The sequence below is a fragment of the Anguilla anguilla genome, chromosome 4 (assembly GCF_013347855.1).
Source record: "Anguilla anguilla isolate fAngAng1 chromosome 4, fAngAng1.pri, whole genome shotgun sequence".
Classification (NCBI taxonomy): Eukaryota; Metazoa; Chordata; class Actinopteri; order Anguilliformes; family Anguillidae; genus Anguilla; species Anguilla anguilla.
In genome coordinates this window covers 13,149,891-13,171,865 of record NC_049204.1, presented here as the reverse complement: position 1 = coordinate 13,171,865, position 21,975 = coordinate 13,149,891, and the positions used below count along the sequence as shown (strand labels likewise).

The 21,975-nt window shown below is 39.4% G+C and overlaps 3 protein-coding genes across 3 annotated transcripts; all 3 read right to left on the bottom strand.

Moving 5' to 3' along the window:
* Positions 1-1,970: 1,970 nt before the first annotated feature.
* Positions 1,971-9,377, bottom strand: rgs9bp (regulator of G protein signaling 9 binding protein). Its single transcript, XM_035416392.1, has 3 exons — positions 9,059-9,377; positions 2,513-2,822; positions 1,971-2,329 (listed from the first exon to the last, which is right to left on the bottom strand). Exons 1-3 carry the CDS (start codon positions 9,152-9,154, stop codon positions 1,971-1,973), a joined length of 765 nt encoding a protein of 254 aa, XP_035272283.1. The 5' UTR covers positions 9,155-9,377.
* Positions 9,378-14,475: 5,098 nt separating this feature from the next.
* Positions 14,476-15,228, bottom strand: LOC118225226 (E3 ubiquitin-protein ligase RNF182-like). Its single transcript, XM_035413339.1, has one exon. The coding sequence runs from the start codon at positions 15,226-15,228 to the stop codon at positions 14,476-14,478; it is 753 nt and encodes a 250-aa protein (XP_035269230.1).
* A 3,472-nt stretch (positions 15,229-18,700) lies between these two features.
* Positions 18,701-21,383, bottom strand: uts2d (urotensin 2 domain containing). The gene is made up of 5 exons (XM_035412232.1): positions 21,239-21,383; positions 20,369-20,479; positions 19,983-20,020; positions 19,286-19,379; positions 18,701-18,926 (listed from the first exon to the last, which is right to left on the bottom strand). Exons 1-5 carry the CDS (start codon positions 21,336-21,338, stop codon positions 18,901-18,903), a joined length of 369 nt encoding a protein of 122 aa, XP_035268123.1. The 5' UTR covers positions 21,339-21,383; the 3' UTR covers positions 18,701-18,900.
* Positions 21,384-21,975: the final 592 nt, after the last annotated feature.

The following is a 21,975-nucleotide window of genomic DNA, read 5'->3' as shown; positions in this document are numbered from 1 at the left end:
ACGTTCGACTGGAAAAAGAAAAAAAAAAGGTCGCACCAGAACAATTATTTGCACTCGCACAAATGCTCCCAATTATATTTCGAGGTCGCACAGATTAAATTTCGGGAGCATATGCGACCAAAATGGTCGCAATTTCGAGCCCTGTTTGAGACATTGACAAAAATGTTAAACTATTCGAATTAAAATATGAGAGAATGTATCTAAGTGTGTCTGTCTGGTGTTTATTTGTTTTAGTGAGGCACCATATGTTTCAGATGCAGACCTAAGTTTACTTAGTGTTACAATAAATAATTTTAAATCGTCCCGCTGAGATAAAGTCATTTGTTTTGGTCATGGAAATTCAGTTCAAGGTTGTGGAGGAGTCATGGAAAAGTCATTGAAAATCATTGGTGAAAAAGTGTATGAACCCTGTTTATAAAGTACACAACCTTTTTTTCTGACCTATAAAAAAACTTTCTCCTTACAAATATAATCAATTTTCTTGGTCAGACAGCCAATTTCATCTTGTCACTAAATTACATGGGTATTGAAAATCAATTATTGACATGTTCACATGCTAATATTATTTAGCTGAGATAGAAAACAACCTTTCATTAAAGGTTGAAGTGTTTTATTGATGATTCAATTAGTATTTCTCAGCACAACCTTTGTTTTCTTTTTCTTTTTCTTTTTTTGAAGAAATCCACAGTGCCATATATATTTTAAATAAACCAGTATATAACAAAGATTCAGAATGAATAAAGGAAAAAAGATATACATATTTTCGGCCATAATACAGACTGATACCTTAATTCTGACAACCAAGATTGTCTCTTTTTTAAAAATAATTAAAATAAATAATCCAGCATCCTTCTGCCATGTTGGCAGTCTTGTGTAATCATTCCTTGACAGCAGCTTTTAATATTATACATATAACATATTTTTATTCAGCATTATGAGTCTTCTCCAATACTACTTCTAGCCATAGTGCCAAACAAGGAAACCCTGGTGGAACTGGTGGGAAACAACCACAGTGGAACTTGGTAATGAGGCCTCAGTTTCATGCATCCGTCAGATTGTAGTTGTTGGAGAATATTAGGTGTGTTTTGACTGGCAGTTTCAAGACTATACAGCACATTAATGATTAAGAACAAAGGTGGTTCAACAGAGGTATCAGAGAAATTAAGTTTCAGATGGCAAATGCTCAAATCATGCTGGCATCAACTGTAAATTCCTTCTTTTCTAAACTGCCAGTAACTAGTTATATCTCTCCTCATATATGATTCAGCTCTGTCGCTACAGACACAGTGTTCACATTGCAAGGGGAACTATAAACACTGCCGTGAAGAAAAAGAAAAACTCTGGAAGTAATAGCAGCTTATTTTCTATGTTCACAGAATGTGGTCATTTTAAACAAAAACATTGAGAACTGCAACATGTTTAAAGGAATTAAAATCACAATTACCATAATACAAAGTGACAGAATCATATATGATGTGCTGGTTAGGAGATTTTTTTACTTACGCTGATTTTTTAACAGTCAATGCCATAGAGTTGTTGTTACAATTTTCAAACTAACTTTAATCTGACTAAGCCAAAGCTACTGTATTCTGTGCAGTCATGCATGTATACAGACATAATGTTTGTTTTATCAATTTTTGTGAGATGTTAAATGTAGTGAGATATTTATAATTAATGTGAAAAAGAATCGATGCAAGCATTGTTTCATTGTTAAACTTTCACCACATATTTTGTTTGGGCCTTCTAAACAGCTGTGTCCTTGAAATAATTTTCAGACAGTAAAATATTCATGTCTTGCTGTCACAACAACCTCAGTCTGTAGCTCCCAAACATCAGGTAAGAACCCATCTTGATCCAAAATGGAAGAGTAAAAACAAGCACATTGTCATCCCTGCAGTTGCTCAGAAACTGCTGTGGTGAACTTTGACTCCAACAGATAAAAGTGAGACCAAGTAGTTTTCGAGGAAGGCTCAAGCTAAGAAAACTACGCAGACAGACAACACAATAGCCAGGGTGGCTACCCCACACAGCATCATGATCACAAAGATTTGGCTTCGGTCACAGCAACGGTCCGGCTCTTGCTCGTCCATGGCGAGTAGGGCCAGAGAGGCACTGTCAGTACTGACGGGGTCGGCGTACTGTGGCCCCCGGGCCTCCACCGTCCAGCGCAGCACATTAACCTTCAGCTCCATGTCCTCAATCATCTGGTCCACTCGGGCAATCTCCACCTCCAGAGCACTCTGCTCCAGCCGCTCCACACTAGGCGGTGTCTCATCGTGGTTCAGGTCTGGCAGGCTCAAGGCCCGGGCAGCCACCTCTGTAGTCTTCCCTGAAAATTGGAAAGGAATTTGTATAATCTTATGTTGTCAATAACTATTTTCCTTTTACCCAATGGGGAAAGCTCCTTTGGGATGGTTATCAATTGGAAGCAAGCAAAATTTCAGTTGAAAGGGCTACACCTACAGTATGAGTGAAAAATGTGAAAAATTCAGATTGACTGCCTGACTCCTACCTTGAATGCCGGTTTGCACAAAGGCGGTGGTCTTGTTGGACAGAGAGAAGCTTTGGCCCATTTCAAAGACTTTGCACATGTCGGCATGGAGGAGCTCCAGGCTGAAGGAGAAGGCCACCCACAGGTATTCCATCTCCTGCCGCTCTTCCTTGGGCAGGGTCCTGTCCCGCAGGCTGGTGGTCAGGCGCTGCCGATTGGCCAGAGCCAGCTCCTGTGCTCGCTCCCGTGTTCGGCGCAGTTCGTCCCGTAGGTGTACGCCGTCCGTGCACCCCCCCACGCATGAGGCCAGGTGCCGGTAGCACGCCACCACCTGGCAGACACAGGGGCACAGATAACACCAGAAGGTTGGGTTCATGGATTTCTGGACTCAGTGCTTCAAGTGGGCCAGAACAGACCTGTATACCATACAAAGACTACAACGTTTTGCTCATATGAGTACCAGCACCAGCACTTTTGCTAGCATTCTGCTATTTCTCATAAGCTCTAAGTATGCAGTGTTTGTGTGCTCAGGAGATTCTCATTCTCACAAGAGTCACTGTATTGTAGTCAATAAGACTAAATTCAAGTGAGCTCACCCATTGTCATGTCATATAAATAGACTTTATTTCTCAGACTACATTTCCCCAACTTTTTATCTTACGTAGTTCCAGACGAAGAGGTCAAGGCCGGGCTTCGTTTTTTAATCTGACTTCCAGGTCTTGTTGCTCTCTAGCACCAACAGAGTTGGCTCCAGTAAAGGTCTTTCAGCCACCCATTTCAGTGTAAGTCAATGGTGCTTAAGTATTGAAAATACGACATCAGTAAAAAAATTTCCCTCAAGAATGTTTTTCACTAGCCCAGGGAAAGTCAATGGGTGACACAAGTTGTCAATACATATGTTCTGGAGTCTCATGCACTGCCATCCTACCATATTCCTCTTTCCTGTGCCAATGTTGATACCTTCTTGCCCCAGCTGTATTTCTGTAAATTCTGGTAGCTGCAATGAGACCCTTTTCAACATGTTAGCTTGGCTCAAAAATGGGAAGTTTCAGAATGGACCAGGTCTTCTACATTTTATTCATACGAGTACCAGCATTTATTTTTTCCATTTCAAGCACTGCTTGGAGTCATCTTGAAATGGCTGTAATTCATCATTACACCATCATAGTAAGTGGAATGTTGAGCTTGTATAGTGAATAAGCTAAAACACAGAAAAACATCTACATGGAATCAGAGCAAATAGAAGATGTTTCTACATGTGCTTCAAACAGAAATGTAGTTGGATATGTTGCGTTGTGTACAGTGACACTATCAGAGGGGAGACCCACAGCTAAATGCTACTCTGTCTGACTCTTGTTTATGGAAAATATGTTTGTGTTGTACACATTGAAGTTCTCAGTGAGGAGTTTCTATCAAATTACAGCATACATGTGAACAGATGTACAAAGAAAGGTTGCAAGTACAAAACTGGCCCAGAGAAATTCCATTAATTATCCCAGAAAAGGATATTGAATTCATTATCCTAGAAACGGTAAAGGTAATTAAAATCATATTAATACATTTTGCACCAGGGCGGGGCATGTCCAATTCCCATGCTTATTAATTGGTTAGGCTGCCATGTTTGACTATGGGGCTTTTTGGCAATAGAGCATTCACAGTAGATATCTAAACATGAAGGATCACGGTAAACCAGTAAACACAACGCAATGACGTGAGCCTTGGAGTTTGTTCTGAGAATTGAAAACCAAAGTGTCCAATTTATCAGGACCTAAAACATCATCTATTTTCTCAGGGGAACAAGAGCATATTAGATAAAATCTTTGCTGATTAAAAAGTCAGGATGTTATCCAATGTGACCACAGCTGTTAAGCAACTAGACAACAATGTCTGTTCAAAGGCCATCTTAACTGACAGACACAACACAACACAATTTATGCTTCAGAAGGTTCATCTAGCTTCTGTTGATGAATCTGCCCAAACAATTTTTCTAAATTTTGCTCTAAAAAAAATGTGTCAATAATAAATGCGGTGTACTCATACATGCAATGTGTCTGTGTTGAACCTGACACAATAACGTTGTCACAAGAAACATAGAAATGCCAAGCTAAGGTGCGTAACTAAGCATAGATTTTACTAGGATCACACAGCGTTTCCATTTCACTTAAAAATACATTTGGAACATGAAAAGTAGTTTAGTGAAATTAACTTCACAAAGTATTTCAAAACGAGCTCAGGGAAACAACTTTCAGAAGGCTACTTCATCCACAAACTTCACCTAGTTTTTATTATTTACAAACATATTTTATTTATAGTACATGCCATTATATATGCTCGGAGAATAAATTTTTGCCCTGAAGTTATGATAGTTATTTTTGTCTCAGGGTTAGTCTCATAAAAGAGTAAATAACAGTAGAAAGACACTCTCGCTGCACTTTGCTCTCTGGACCCTTCGGATTGAGTTAAGTGAGAGACAATGAATAGCTCCGATATCTCAGTGATGTTCTGATTCTGATAGTGTAACCGAGTGAACTCGGATTTTGTTTTTTTTTGTCAATAAACAACTTCAGTCAAGCCCCATATATAGCCTGTGGCAATTATTTAAAAGTAATTTTACCAGTTGCTTGTTCACCAGCTATATATAGCCAGGTAACTGGGGAGGTGCATGAACTTCCTTTCTAGTTTTCTGCTCAACTTGTTAGAACTTAGTTACTTTGAATAACTACTCTTATTCTTTTCACTGTAATGCCTATTCTTTTCTTTTGTTTGTGATGAACCAACTGGCCATTTTATCGTTTAAACTTTAGTGTGTACAGTAGGCTACTTCCTGATTAGTGGGAGCTTCTGGAGTGAATCGTGCTGTATATGCAGAGGGTGTCATAATAGGTGGTTTTTCCCCTTCCCCCTTCACACTGCATGCTGTGATATATTGTGCACTGAACACTTGTCACTTTGTTGCAGAGTGTGTCGTATCTGGGCACGAGTACGCGTGGTGTGGTAAGAAGCTCTACTCTTCCCCTGTTGATATGCCTTAATACTTCCCCATGTTGGAGGTATAGGCAATTGTTCTTTTAACTGCTTCTTTGCAGCGATTAGTGTATTTACCTGTAATATTGTGGTATTATAAACTTGGTCAAGATGGTGGTTGCTGTGTAAAATGATTTTAAGTGAAGCTAAATAAATAGAATTTGTTTATCTGAAATCCATGTCTCTGCTCCTTTATAATATTGTACCTGTATGGGGAATTTTGTGTTCTCTTTATGAGATCATTTCCTTGGGCACAATTCCCAAGGTAGTATTGTTGGTGTGTTTCCATAGGCTGTAGTGCGCCTAGCCACAATAGGAAAAAATCTGACTATCACCAGAGATGGAGCTAATACTACAGCAATAAGAGTTTTTATAGCAATAATTAAGTTGTTACTCTACCAATCAACTAGGATACCAATGTGGTCCATCGTCTTCTTACTACAGCAATTTTAATGTACATTCAAGGTATTTCTCTGAGAAACTCAAAAGAGTTTGTCTATGAGTAGCAAGTTGAAATTTTAATGTAACAATGAGTATTATAATAAAAGAAAAATAAAAACGTTCCGGAAACTGTACAGCAATGCCTTTCAGGGGATGTCTATAGCAAAGGTACAAAGGTATTTTGTTTGGGATGGCTGTTCATGTAAAACATTCCACCATTTATGTGAAATGTAATACAATATATGTTCCTTACGTCTTGACACACATGTACTTATGTACTTAATATGGGAAAAGCACAAGAAAATAACTACGGCTGTTAATGATGGACACAACAGATCATTTGGATCATCACACATTTTTCTATTTACTTCTTGGGGCCTGGCTTTATGTGTATGTTCTGGTGCATGATTCATGTGGCAGTTATTGTTAATAAGCTGCACTGCATTAAAGCTCTATTCATAGATAAGCTCCAGGGCTTTGGGCGGCTGTCCCTCTTCCATTTCAGGCTTGTAAGCATGGTGAAAAGGAAACCAGTGTCTTATAATAGAGCTGTAACAGTTTTCTCTGACTTGACATTGCAATATGCCATGAAAATAAACTAGCCGCCGAAAGTCACACGCTTAAGTTCTGGGCAGTATTGCCTGATCAGAAATATAACATTAGTAACCCTATATAGTGAACTTAATTTGATCCAATTTTTAAAAATGATTGTTGACTCCAAATGTCAATATTAACCAGTTCCAGTTTCTTATATGTTTAATACATCCTAAACGGCTTAACACCTGAACACAATATCACACCTTGTTTTAAGTTGTTTATTATTCTCAGCATTCTGACTTTTTAATATTAAACTACGCAGCATGTCAGAGTTCTGCTTTGGACATGTTTTTTTGTTTTTTTATCTGCTCATTTTTGTATGCAAAAGCTGAAATGTACTGGCATTGCAATATGGATGAGTATTGTTCACAAAACATCTGCTCAATGAAGGCACATGTTTTCTTGTCAAAACAGTATGATCCATTGAAAATAATGTTTTTATATGTAGTGCATTATAATCTTTGCCACAGTTATCTAAAGGATTTTTGTGGTATTCTGTCAATATTATAATGTATTGACTGAAATCTAATTTTGTTTGCACCATAAAGCTTCCCACAAGCTTCTTAATACCCATCTCCATAATATTATGCCTGCTTTACGTAGTAGAGCTGTGTTTTAGGTTCAGACCATGGAAGTGTCCCATGTCCTTGTGTTGCCCAACATATAAAGCTTGCATATGAAATGTAGAGAACTAGTCACAGATGTACTTTGGTTATATAAATGTTTTGACATTTTTAGTGATTTGCAGAAAATGGTAAATGTGGGTATGAGTTTTAGAGATAAATCAAAAAATGGTCTGGTTAATTGACCAATTTTCAATAGCTGTCAGATAATGTCTAAATCCTTTTAGTGCCCCTGGTCTATATGGAAGGAGACATCACATTGACCTTTCACATTAAGTAATCTCAGAAAACTAGTCTTTCACCAGCCGTGCACAAAGTACTTTCCCCAATAATAACTGCACGACACTGCATGGGTTACGTTGTATAACACTAAAATCATGATCAGATTACTCTCCTTATGCAAGCACTATGACTGATAGGTCAGAACCAAAAAGGATTCTCCCTTTGATTCACATAAGCGTGGCTGTTGTTTTGAATGAGTGCATTTAAATTGTAGCATTCTTGGTACGTTGCCGTTTGCTATAGAAGAATTGAACAATGGGCACAATCAACTGATGGAAAGTGCTTTTTCACCCACAGGGAAAAACCCGTTTCTTTCATCTGGCTTGTCACGTGGATGTGCTTGACATCCTGGTGCATGGATACAAGTGCAGGGAGGAACAGGAGCGAGGTGTAAAGCAGTGAAACTGCCTAACGCCAGGAAACTCAACTATGGACTAGTTTTTCTCTTAAGATAGCATAGAGGACCTTGTGATTGTTCAGGCGCTCATACAAGTGTCACTTCTTTTTATAAGCCACCAGCTTGCTGTGCAGTACCATGAAACAACAGTTTGCTATGGTTCATTATCTGAGGTGATCTGCAGGGTAATATGGAAACTTGTGAAATTAGCCCCTTTTGTTCCCCCTAAATTAGATGCATTATCTTTTTGTGGTACAGTAGAACACGGTCCAACCCAATAAGCTACATTAGCAGCTGCTTAGGGGGCCGCAACCATTACATTACATTACAGGCATTTAGCAGACGCTCTTATCCACAGCGACTTACACAACTTTTTACATAGCGTTTACACTGCATCCATTTATACAGCTGGATATATACTGAAGCAATGCAGGTTAAGTACCTTACTCAAGGGTACAACGACAGCATCCTCCCCAGGAATCGAACCTGTGACCTTTAGGTTATAAGAACAGTTCCTGAGTCCGGTTCTGCTCAAGGTTTCTTCCTGCTATCAGTCAGGGAGTTTTTCCTTGCCAGTGTTGCCCTAGGCTTACTCTTTGGGGGCCGGTTCTCTGTAAAGCTGCTTTGTGACAAAGCTCCTTTGTTAAAAGCGCTATACAAATAAAAATGGATTTAAATTGATTGATTGATTCTTTACCCATTATGCTACACTGCCGCTACCACCTCTAATTATTCTAAAAAATATATATTATTTATAATTTTCACATTTTGCTTAGGGCTCCTGAGAGGCTAGGGCTGGCACTGGGTGCAGTATTGGTAGAACCATCCTTCTTGTCCTGTCAAATGGGTTGCAATGCATTTACACCACATTGGTTGAGATAGATATGGAAACAGTAATCATAAGTCAGTAATAATTCTATCTTAAAGAAAAAAAAAATCTGTATTTTGATCACTCATGAACTGTCTCATCTTTCTTCCAATAAAATCATCATATATCCCCGTCATGTATTGAACATATATGTAGATTAATTCTTGTGCATTTATTTGACATTGGACACCATTAAAGGATATGCAGTGTTCGCCCTGATTAAAGCTTTGCTTTTTGAGTCACTCAAAAGATTTTGGAACTTTAGAAAGAATATGTGCCCTTTAAAAGACCACACCCCCATGCACTGCAATCTATTTACATTTAGCTGCTCTTACCTTGCTGAGTGCATCCACAAGGGCCTTCGCCTCGTTCACAGGTTTGGATAAGCCGATGTTCTCATCGTTGGCCACCTTGTTGTTTAAGAGTGGCATGGAGGCTCCTTTCAGGGGTACAAGAAGCCCTCAACCCAGTCGCAGCGATGGAGTGGGCTCCAGGGAAGGGGAGGAGGGGGCTACGCCGTGAGAGAGGGGGGCAAGAGGCGTCGTCCAGGGGTAGATCAATCCAGGTGCCGAGGGTGGAATGGAGGGAATCCCATTTCCAGGTGCGCTAGATGGACCCCAGGTGAACAATTGCCTTTGTGGGCCTGCCCAGCTGTGGGGGAAGTTTTCCACAGGAACAGACAAAAAATTAAAAAAAAGCTATGGGATGTGCTTCAGAATTTGAGCCAGACTCGTTAATCTTCTCAAAAAATGGCAGGTGCTTAAAAAAAACCAAGCAAAACAAATTAAAGTGAATGCTGCTGCTGTCTAGGCATTGAGCTGGCGAGGTAATCCGCACGATTGACCCCCGTGCACTGACGCAGGCCAGCCTGCGCGGCTAATCGTATTAACCGCTGCCGTGGGGGCTATCGCCCCCCCCATTGTGTGGGAGCGCGTCGGCTTCTCCGAGACATCACTTTCCCGAGTGATGGGGGAGGGAGGCGTGGCTTATGCGTTACTGAGCTCTTTCCAACCTCTAGCCTCCAGCTGCTGCAATGGGTAACGAGCCTGGGTTGTGACATAATGCTTTGCCGTTTCCTTGGAGATGCTGCCGCTCATGTCCACTCTTGTGCTTACACCAAGTGCGCTGGCATCCTACTGGGGTTCTGACCGCATTCTCACTGAGTGAATCATCGAATAACCGATTTTTTAGAAAGAAAGTTTGCGATGAGGACAATGAAGAGGGCAGGTGAAATGACAATACAGTCATCTGATCATCACTGTTTGTTAAAAGTATAATTCACATTACTAACAAGATGTGGTAAATTATTATCACTTGATCAGGATTAAGGTCCTACCTCTGCCTCATTGTGAACCAGGAAAAACCCAGAGAATGTGTAGGAGACGCATCATCGCATCACCAATTAACTTGGGAAACCGGTTTTGGGACGCACATGCTCAATGGGGTGCAGAAATGGCAGGTTTTGAAAAAAAACAGGTTTTACTTGTTTTAGGAGATTAGTTTAGTGCAGATAATATGAAATCCTGATAAACTACATACGTATCAGGGTTCAACCTCAAGATTTAAGAAAGAGAAAGGTGCCAAATTATTGGTTAATGGTTTAAAAGGTCTCCGGATTAAGAAAAGAACGGGTCAATAAGCATACATTTTGAGGAGTTATACTAGCCAACTATTATTCAGCAAGCTACAATCAGTTTTCACCACCTCACAAAAGTAAATACTTCAATTGACACCTTTCCAGGTTAAATCAGAACAGAACAAGGCTTGGAGCAGCAATGGATTTTACAACAGTTATTTGCTGCCTAGGCTATGCATAATGAATTGATCATCATTTGAATAAACGCTTTAAACAACTGACTAACAATTTGGTACTTTAAATTGATAAAATTGTATTTGACTGTTTGCCAAGCATTCGGTGAAAATATTGACTTGAAAATTTGTCAGAATTCTAATAGTTTGATCTTGAACCAACTGCCAGAAATGAGCATTGAAGTTGGATCGATGTTTTGATGCTAGACAAGAATTGCTGACTTTTTGGGTTGGTCCTAATTAGTATTCATTGAAATATACATAATTTCTAAAAAGATTTACTGTGTTTCTGTCCTTTCCCAAGTCAAAAATGTATTTTGGTTTTTTCTGCTGGAGTAACGAATGTAACTCAATACATTTTGGGTGGCATACAAAGCCCTGCTTTGCTGCACTGGAAGACAGACTCAGGCATACATAGACACCGTCTGAGTTAGGCCACCTCAGATTAGGGGCAGCCTAAAATAATCCTCAAAATGTTCCTGGCAGATTGCCTTGCATTTCACCAGTGGAGCCACAGGCTGGGATCTAACAGGCTGACATTCCCGGCACTCGCTATACACGCTACTCTATGCGATGTATAAATAGAACATCCATGAACCCAGTGCTGCCTGTTCATTAGAATGGATTCTGATGTGCCACCCTCTCTTAATCCTATGTTATTTACGGAGTACAGCTGAAGCTATCGTGGAGAGCATGGAAATAATCTTAATATCAGCACTTCAAATGGTGCTGGTTGGGGTTTTGAGCATGATCTTTAGGTTCCAACTGCCTGTCAGGAGCATTCACCCATCCTGAAGGTGCTTCTTAAATTGACGTCAGCATGCGTAACAATGTAACCATAAGACTCATTTGTTTGGGAGATGGAGGAAGAAGAAAGGTTTTATCAGTTTTAACCAAAAACAGCGACCTCACCCCAACCGTGAAGTTCTGTAGATAAAGCTTGGCTTCTGGGATTGATATATATATATATATATATATATATATATATATATATCAGCATACTAAACCTCTCACTGGCTACCAATGCCTGACAGGGATGTGTTATTAATTATAACATTGAAAATATCAGCATGTTGTATTTGTGTATATTACCTAATAAATAATAAAAAAGAGAAATTATTTTTTACAGCAGGTTCACAAGAGAAGCTAACAGTGCCCTCTGCTGCTGACCATTTTTATTGACAGAAATTCCCTGCACACAGTTCAGTAAAATTACAACTCCACGTTATTTTACCAAGAGGGTCCCTTCCAACCTGCCACCTGCCCTTCTGGGTGAGGTAATTCGGTCAGGACACTCCAGCATGTCCTACAACTGGGGATACTACTTCAGCTGTCCAGTGCAGTGACCAAAATACCCACCCCAACCTCTCCCTTTTTTATACTAAAGAATAATGGGCCAGGTCCAGAGGCAGACCTACTAACAATGATGGTGTGGTGTGAAGAGGGGGCATGTTTATTATATTAGGCCTGTCTCTTGTCCTGGCTGTCAGCTCCTCAGTGCGTTCCAGTATATGTAGAGCCCAGTAAGGCCACGCTCCAGTTCTCCTGAATCCTTAACAAGCTGGCTTTTCTTCAAAATAGAGCAGCTACAGATTTCCATTGTATTGAGCACAAAAAGAAGAAAATAGTGGTAAATGAAATGTCCACTGTGGCAGTCCTCAGTGGCATGCAGTGTTGAAAGCTTGGCTTGGAACGAAGTCTCGCCTGTTAATGAACCGTTTGGCCAAAAAATCTTAATAGCTGCTGTGTCAGGACAGTCAAAGTCACTTTCAACAGATGGGAAATAAAGAAAAAGTACTTTGTTGGATGTAGTAAGCACACAACACATACTTTATCTTCACTTGTTCTACAACCACAGGCTACAGTAGCTATGTTATTTCTGGACATAGTCATGTATGTTAGATCTTATTGATTCAACATCGGTGTGAATGTTTTGTTTTCCTCTTGGGTATTCATAACTCTAGTGGGTTCTGCTGAGCTCTCTGCCCAAAAGTTTTTTCAGGCGATCCAAGAAATGGCACAACCAAGTATCTGTGAACTGCTAAGACATTCTCTGTGGGGAAAGGACTCTCAGCATAACAAAGCATTGAGCTTTTTGAAATATTCATGGCTTTCCATGGTGTAACTTGAAGCAGACTCTCTTGGTCATATCAGAGGCTGTGGGCTTCCTCACTCCCGGTTCACTAATGCTGTTTGTCTTTTGTTTCAGAGGTGTCCACCCAGCACACCAAACACAACAATGACACAGCAAAATGCGCTTGCTCATTTTAATAGTTATATGAAATATATTATCATTATATTTGTTACCAACGGCCGTAAAACAAAGAAACACAGCAGTTTTACTTGCTTCCACCTTTTCACTTTTCCCCACTGGATCACTGGAGCCCTGATGAGTCTCTCTATGGCAGAGCACACATATCCAACTTTAAGCTGAATCCCACACACAACACTTCAGGCTCCTGTTCTCTGCTTCTCCACCTTTCGTAATCCCCATGTATACACCCCAACCCACCCTTACTGATTAATTAAGAACTCTGCACATTCTTATATGTTGTACAAGTCAAAGGTGGAAAATCCAGGTTCAGAAAGTAAAAGTCATCTCCTGTATTTTGTTCTAACACCCGGATTTGCTAATTAGCACAATTCTTCAGCCAGGAGGTAGAACTAATTAGTAAGATCAGCTGGCTGACTACATGGCTGGAAAAAACACATAGCAGGTTTGGAGTTTTACTTTCTGACCCCTGGACTTTCCAACTCCCTGATATACTCCCCACCTTCCCCTTCACATTAGTTGTCCTCACTGTATCTCCACCCTGTTTCAGTTTGGGGATGACCTCATACCTCATGAATAAAGTCAGAAAGGAGTCTGTTTTTGACTACACAGGAAGCAATGCAGGTTCTTTCCTGTGAAACCATATATTTTGGCTTGTGCCAGGCTAGTGCCTGGATCAGTATTTTTAAAATAAAGCAAACAGAGAAAACACACATTCCTGAAATCTTCCCCAATTTACATAAAGAAATTTAAGTGCAAATAAAAGTGGAATGGTTGTTTTTAGTTGGAAATTCATGTGATGTTAACAAAAAATATCATATTTTTTCACAAATAAAACATGATTGGAGTTTAAAAGCAAACCAAAATGAATGTTCCCAAAATATGTACTTGAAATGATTGATATTTAAAAACATACGCTGAAAATATTTTTGACTATCTGTGATTAATCATCACACCTTTTCTCATTTAAAATCATTATTGCTAATCTAATTATGTAGTAGTGTTGCTTTATAAAACAAAGCAACTTTTTGATGTCAACTTTTGCTACTCATTTTTACCTTCTGTTGTGCAAGTCAACAAATTGAGCTGCAATTAGTACTATAGTATAGTACTTCTGTAGTATATTTTCTTATATTTTATTCTATGTGCTGTCACAGCCAGAATTAGTAATGCAATAGTGCAAAGGTTATTATGTCAATGTTTTCAACAGTTGTATTTAATAAACCAGATTAATGTGAATACCAATTTTATACATTTTCTAAATAATCATACTTTCAATATGAAAATATATTTCATTAAATATACTTTAAACTGTAGTTGATCTAAAATGCAACCCCCAATTGTAATAAAGGTGGAGTCCTTTTGCCATATACATGTGAGCAGATAAACAGGTATCCTGAGTGTTTCATACTTGTAATCTCAAACACTGCAAGGTCTTAAACAACATTCTATTAGTTATCAAGAGAGGAATGTGATTGAAGGTATAGTGATTTTTCTCAATAAAGTGCATATTATATACAATATGTAAAAACCAAAAGACAATTTTAAATTTGACATACGCATGTTCCACCAATTCAGACTTCAGTATTCCAGTGGCAAAGAAATCCAAAAAAAAATTAAGTCATGGAATTTGGTCTTAGTTACTGGCTCTCCACTCGAGAGTTTGCGGCATTAATATCGTGGACAAAACCAGCGGCAAACGTCATAGACCACAAGCATCAGCAAACTAGCGGGAACCAAACTGACTAGGAAAATACCCAATGAGGTCTTCTTCATGACGAGCAGGAAGATTCCCAGGGGAAGAGAGCCAAAATACAGCAGCCCCAGGAAACAAACCAGTGCCTGGGCTAAGAACCACCATGTCCTGGTGATGAACTTCCACACTGTCCAGGGCGTTGGACCAGGCAGGTGGCTCTCTGCATCTTCGGGCTGGGAGATGTGGAGGTGGTCCGGTGATTCCTGAATGGCCTCAACAACGGTGACAACCAGACAGTTGGAGGTCCCTTGCAAGGAGGCGGAGTTTGACGGAGGAGAGGAGATGGAGGAGGTGGAGGTGGAGGAAGAGGAGGCACTGACTGCGGAGCTGAGACCACCAGGGCTGAGGAGGAGTTCGGCAGATTTTGCGTTGCGTTTCCTTCGGCCCCGTAGAGCCAGGGCCTTCACGATGTTGTGGTCATCAGGGAGGCCAGCCGCCACCTCCCCTGTCAGGTAGGTTGGATAGCGGCAGAAGGGACAGGCCACAGAGTATGGTGGCTCCTCAACCAGGCCTGCCATCTTGGACAGGCACTTGGCACAGAGGCGGTGGCAGCACCCCAGGACCTTTGGCCGTCGGGCGCTCAGGTTGTAGAGGCGGTAGCAGATCTTACACTCCAGCTCCTCCATGGAGACGCTGCTCAACGTGTCCTCCGGGACCTGCCCCGCCATCTCTCTCTCTATTCACTGAGCAACCATCGTCTGAGGTCAAGGGTCAAGGGTGGCAACAACATTGGTGCTTCTGGGAAATGAACCCTCCTGGATGTCCTCTTTGCCAGGATGTCACCATTTATGACATAGCCAGGGTCCAGGCAGATTTAGGGGTGGCTGCCTTTTACACAACATATGAGATGGAGAGAAATAGAAGATGACCACATCAGCAGAAAACCAACAGGGTAACAAACGGACCCATGACATGTGTATCTTGAATTTACTGGTGGATCCATTGCGATGTGTGTGTCCTTACACTCATTAAAGCCTCAACTTTTTGGCCACACTGGTAATGGTGACATTGCTAAGCTTGCTTCCTGTAATGAGATCTTCATCTTTTGGGGTTATCTCCTCTTTCTCCTCAGAAGGTAATAGCTGTTTAATAAAAACTGAGAACCTGTCCTGTTCAAGAAGGCCAACATTATGGCTAGCACTGCAATATTTACAGGAGAATAGCAAACCAACAGATTTCACTGTCTATTTCATTTTGAGTCATTTTGGTTCATTATTCTTTATTTTCTTCATATTATTCTTCTTTATTGAATTGAATGTATTTAATTTTATTAATTAATACTCATTTTCATTTCCCGATTTTTGTTTTGCAGAAGAAGGTTTAAAAAGATTAATAAAACAAAACCTATTAATAAAACAATTCTTTTAAAAGGAAATTATTCATTCAGAAGAATCAATTTGTGGAATGGCTAAACAAAACATTTTATTTATCCTAGATACTGAACAAAATATCTAGAAACAAAATGGATTGAAACAGTTTAATTCACATTAATGCCCCTGATGCCAGACATTAAGGATTTACATGTTAAAGTAAAAGGTAGAACACAATCTTTCTCAGCATTAATTATGAACTACATGACAGGACTATGATTTTCTGCTATTAGTGACAAATGGAATTACCTCATGATACTGTAGTAGTCCCGTCCTGTGTACAGAGAGACGGCAGGGTTGGCGATAATGACTCGCGCGACGTTGTCAGCTCATGTTGCTGCAGACTGTAGGACTTCACAGTTGCAGGACCTCCTTAGTTTTTGTTCGGCTGAACAGCGGTCAAAAACTCCCTTTGCTTATCCTCCACATAAGTATCTCTTCCCTTCCCTTATCATGGTCATTCAATATGCTTTAATACATTGGAGACCATCGTGCAGGTAACCTTTAAAAACCTTTCGTAGCGCATGCCAAGGCTGCGAGAACCATGCAGTTCTCAGGTAAAGTAATGTGACTCTTCTATCTTACCAGAAAGGCTATCTAATCAAGGTACTTGACACCTGCATTGCATCTTCTCCAGGCTATTGATAGCAGTGTCTGCACTGCCTCGGTCTCACTACAGCATAAATAAGCATTGAATTACCTCGGCATAGGCCCTCGGGTGTATTGCTGATGAATTGGAGTGTTTGTAATATCAAGCATTTCAACCCATATGGACAACGAATATGTTGTTGTAGTTTTTTCAATCATTTTCAATAGTGGAATGATTCAATTAAATTTTTCTGTAGAACTACTGTACAATGCTATTGCACTTCAGGGATTCTATGACAAAATAAAGCATGTAGTTTATTTCCAAAGAAATAAATAGTAAATTATTCTTAAAATGTAGAAAAGGTTGTGAGATATATTTGGAAATTGTTCTTAAAACTTTTATTACATAGTTAGTATGCTAATACCAATGAATCGTTATATAGGCAAAGCACTATACAAACTTAATTCAAATAAGATTAAATGCAGCAGAAGGATATATGTTTTCTGATAGCCCACCCCTTTGCTATAGCTTCCCTTCCACTGACTGTGATACATTTGATTAATCAACATGATGATTGTGAGGCACTGATAGGAATGTCGTTGCATGGCTGCTATATTTGTATGTAGTAACTATGACTTTGATGCCCTCTGGTGTCCAGTTTAAGATTGAAATTAATTAAATATGCCAACAGCAGGTGCCATTGTCAACCACCTATGTACAAAGGAGGTTGACTATAAACATCAATATAATGCCAGTGGATTACAAAAGTCAACATTTAAAAACAAATTGTGCCTCGTTTTCTCTCCAGTTTGCAAGAGTTGATGAGCATCGCTGCAGTCTCCTTAGTCAAAATGTGTGTGGCATGTGTTCTCGTCCAAAATTCAATGTGGTGTTAATCGGCTGCTTCTGCAGGCTGGACTGTGTGTCTGAATGACATGAGGAGGTCGCTGATAAGACATGAATGTCTCTTTGGCTGACGTACCTCCCTCCCTGTACAGTCCTGCAGCCAGTTATGGACTTGAGTGGAGTATGTTAACATTTGACTGATTTGAACCAGCAGTTTATGGAGCCATTTATTTATGAAACAATTAATATGGTTACACTCATAATTAATCCCACCTAAGTCAAATGTATGAATTAATGCAGTTAATTTGTGAAAGCACCGACAATTCGTACAGGAAGCCCAAGTGGGTTGGTGCCCTAGAATATATATCTTTACAGAATTCTGATCAAGGTTGAACAGATAGCAAACAGACTGTGACTAAAGCCTTGTTATTTGAAAACTTGTAATGTGATGTCAATAAAAGTGAATGTAGTAAGTGTATGAACAAAATGAATGTCAATTTGCTTGAAAATGAGTTCAGGTTTTATTGAATTTCGCTGGTCTGAAACAAAGTCTTCCTAACTAAAATATTGAACTCAATGACCTTTGCTAAAAAGTGCACCACAACGTGAACCCAAAAAATGTGAATCAAACTTGGTGTGAAACTGCCCTTAAAGGTGAATCAGTTATGTAAAGCTATTTATCCTTTTTAAAATAAATCCATAAAAAACCCTCTAGTTTAATACTTAATGCAAAGTGTTAAAACCTATGTGCATAAAGAACATGTATACAATTTTATCGGGTTTTGTTGGTTGTATATAGTCATATAGTTATTTACGAGATATGTTTCATGCCTGTAGTCTTGCAATAATGTTCTCAGTTATGTCCACAGCTGGATCATGTTTTGTATTGCATATTTTGCAGTACACTCAACTATTTAATCAGCTCATCCATTCATTTTTTCCCCTTTTGTTGCCTGCATATTTGAAACCTTGAAAGGGATTCCTTTTTTCTGCTGCAATTTGACATCTCTGCACGCAATGGAGTTGCTGCAATTTGTGCTGAATTAGCAGAAATTGTTTTTTTTTTAGATTTACATTAAAAATATAGTTACAAGATATTAATGATTTTCCGTCTACTGCAGTGTTATGGCTCGTAGTCATAGTCATGTTAGACCCCAAAAAGAGCACAGATAATGTAGGTTGCATCCCCACAAGCAATTTAGGTATATAATGTTCATTTTCTATTTCATGACACATTTCTTATAATAACAAATGCAACATTAATAGTAAAAAGATTAACCTGAAACGAATAAATTAATTGATTTTATTGCTTTGAGATTTTTACAATATATTGCATTTTTTTATAACTTAGGTTTTTAAACCCTGTACAGTTGACAAATGTGTTAAAGAGCCTTAGCATTCCACTACATGCTAATTATGTGAAGTCATACCATTTGCAGCTCAGAGATAACCCTGCTTTTCTATGTTATTGTGAAGAGCTCTTATAATGCTATGGGAGATGGTGCAGTCAGTGCCAGTAGTCTCTTTCCTTTTTGTTAGACACAGTACTTCCAGAAGCAACCTGCCAAAAAAAAAAGCCTGTAAGACTCTCAGTTTCCATCAAATCTCTGTAAAATATAGCAGCAAATAGAATCTATCTGCCCATGTAGGTGTGTGTGTGCGTGTGCATATGTGCGTGTGTGTGTGTGTGTCTTTTTAATCATTTGCAATTTGCGGCCTTACAAATAACGAACATGCGCTTGTTTCCATTTGTACACATCTGGGCACACATTCATAATTCTTCAATAAAATATGAATATTCCGTTGTAAATATAGTGATACCTGAATGTGAAAAGAGTGCTAAACATCATGAATCATCAGTGTCAATGACGCTAGCCTGGTTGGCATCAATGCACTTGGTGAAGATGGCTTGATACTTACTTGGATTATTCACTCCTCTTTTGCTGGGAAGAGGCATCACTGTGTCTGAGACAAACTCCCTCTGCAGGTCAAGGTCTTTTTTCAAAGCCTCCAGCTGAAGGACAGATTATCATGGTCAGAAGAAACCTTGAGGCTCGTTGGAATACCATTGCAGTGCTGAGACTGAGCCTAACATGGCAGGAGCTATCTCAGCCCTGCTGACTGTGTACAGCTCTATTGAACACATACTAAACAGCCATACTGAACTGTACATACCTGCTGAATGTATACTGTACAATCCTATAGAATGTGTAATCTACAGCCCTACTGAGTGTGTACTATGACTCCCTCCGACCCATGCACTGATATTAATTACATGGCCATGAAATCTAAACTCACTGCTCAGTGAACAGAACTGAGAAGCTCTCAAGCAGCCCAACCCCATTCCCTGCTGAGATATTTGCCAATGACAGTTAGTCTGATCATGATGTCAACAAACAAACATAAAAAAAGCAAAGACAAAAACAAAGAGTTTCACATATCCAGGACATGGTCAATGCCATTTCCTATAGCAACAGCGCAAAAAAAACTACATCTTACAGGAATCATTTAAAGCCATTAGCAAATTGCTACAGTATATTGATTTGCCAGGGGTTAACTGCTACAAAGAACTTCCAATCAGTTGAATAGTCTATGGTCATACATGTGCATACTTTACCTCCTGGAGCTCTGATATTTTTCTGGCCATTTCCAGACCTATTAAGGGCATTAAAATAGACAGTTAGCAGGAGCATATCATTGGGCATGACTGCACAGGAGAAACGGAATGTGCAAGAGGGGCTCCTGTATGTTTTTATATGTAAAAACATAAAAACACAGATAGACTATCTGTGGGAGTCCCTCGCTCGGTAGACCCTAAGCTCTGTCATTATAATGGTACATTTTATTTTGCATGCATTATGTATTGTGCAATAAGATAAGTAACATTAACACAGTTTACTGCTCACTAATTGTTTATGGATGGCTTATTTAATTCATTAATCTGCACAAATAGCTGTTTAATGATTTATTATCATCATTTACTTCTTTTATGAACTGCCTTACCGATAGCTTCATTTCTGTCCACTGGTAATGGCGCAAGGCTTTTATGCAACAGTAATGCAAGTATCTTGTTCTGAACATCTGTTTCTTCTTTTGGCCCAAGCACATGGTTTTCTAAAACCCAAACAAAAGCAAACACACGTGAAGTATATACAGATTGATATCATTGTAATTTTATTTTACATCAGTGACATACATTCAAATCAAATTAATATCAATAAAATGCATAGATACTTCTGAACATATATATTATACACATGGATGATAATACAATTGGCAGTACAAAGATTTAATAAAATATTTCCAAAAAATGTCAATGCCATACACCCTAGAAAAGCCAGTGAATACACAACAGCCATATGAAAATTGAATCTAAAAAGAAAGGCTTAGATTAGATCCACTGGGCAGACAGTATTTTCATTGTGAGGCTGAATGAAGTCAGCCTCAATTTACTCTCATTCAATCTCATTAAATAAATGGGTCAGAAAGGCTCATTCTTGATTAGCTTGCTCAAATAATAGATAATAAAAAAGGTATCTATCTTAGGCAATCACAAAAGTTAAACATGTATTCCTTTAAATAGCCAACTCAGGAAAGCCCGTAGGTTAACATATTCGTATAATTTTATTTTCATATCAAAGACTATTAACTGGATTTTAAAAAGAAATGGTTGATTATGCTCTCATCAAACTCGTCTAAAACGCCAATATCTGCCTACGACCACGAGTGAAAGGACACACATTTTACCATCCAACATTGAGGCTTAAGTTATTGCTACCAGTGCGATTCACGTATGTCGTACCATCCAGGTTTCCATTAGGCAAAGAAAGTGAGTGAAATGAGAAGCATTTGAGAGAATTGTCTGTGACTTACCTGGACTCAAGAGGCTGTGGCCTTGCACAATATGCGTTCTGTGCAGCAGCATTAAGGCCAAGAGACCGAGATACAGATTTGTAGAAAGGACTCTGTCCATGACACCGGAGGAGCTGTGCTGTCTGAAAGTCAACGTCTACCAGTCTTCTGCCACCGTTCCATCTCGGGCAATTCCTTTAATCGGGGCCTGGAATAGGAGGGGGAGAGAGGGAACCCGCATGGCTGCAAATCAAGAGGTGGACGTGGCAGCTTCCGTCAACTGGCTGACAGGTGTACAAAGATTTGCAGTTATATCCACGTCTGATAAACCTCCTCAGCTGAAAAATAGATTCAGGCAAGAAATGAATCACTTCATCAAGTGAATGTTAAATTTATGGGCGGCAAGGTATGTACCCTTGGCATATTGTTTTCTCCACTTTGATTTAATTAATTTAAACACCTGAAAAAAAGAGAAAAAAAAAGGGGGGGGGGGGTGTTCAGTTGCGGTGAATTGGAGATCTGAATTAATTGTCGTAAGTGATGCCATTGTGGAGATGGGCTCTTCAATCCAATGCCGAAGGTAAGCTTTGGCTCCACTTTGAAATGCTTCAGCATCCATCACAGGGTAACTTACATGACCCCAGTGCCTCTCTCTAACAGCAAATGTCATTCTGGTCATCCATCAAAGTCATACATCAAAGGGCCACAGTATTTATACAGTTTTAATGAAATTGAGATCCTGAGCCACTTGAAGTCAG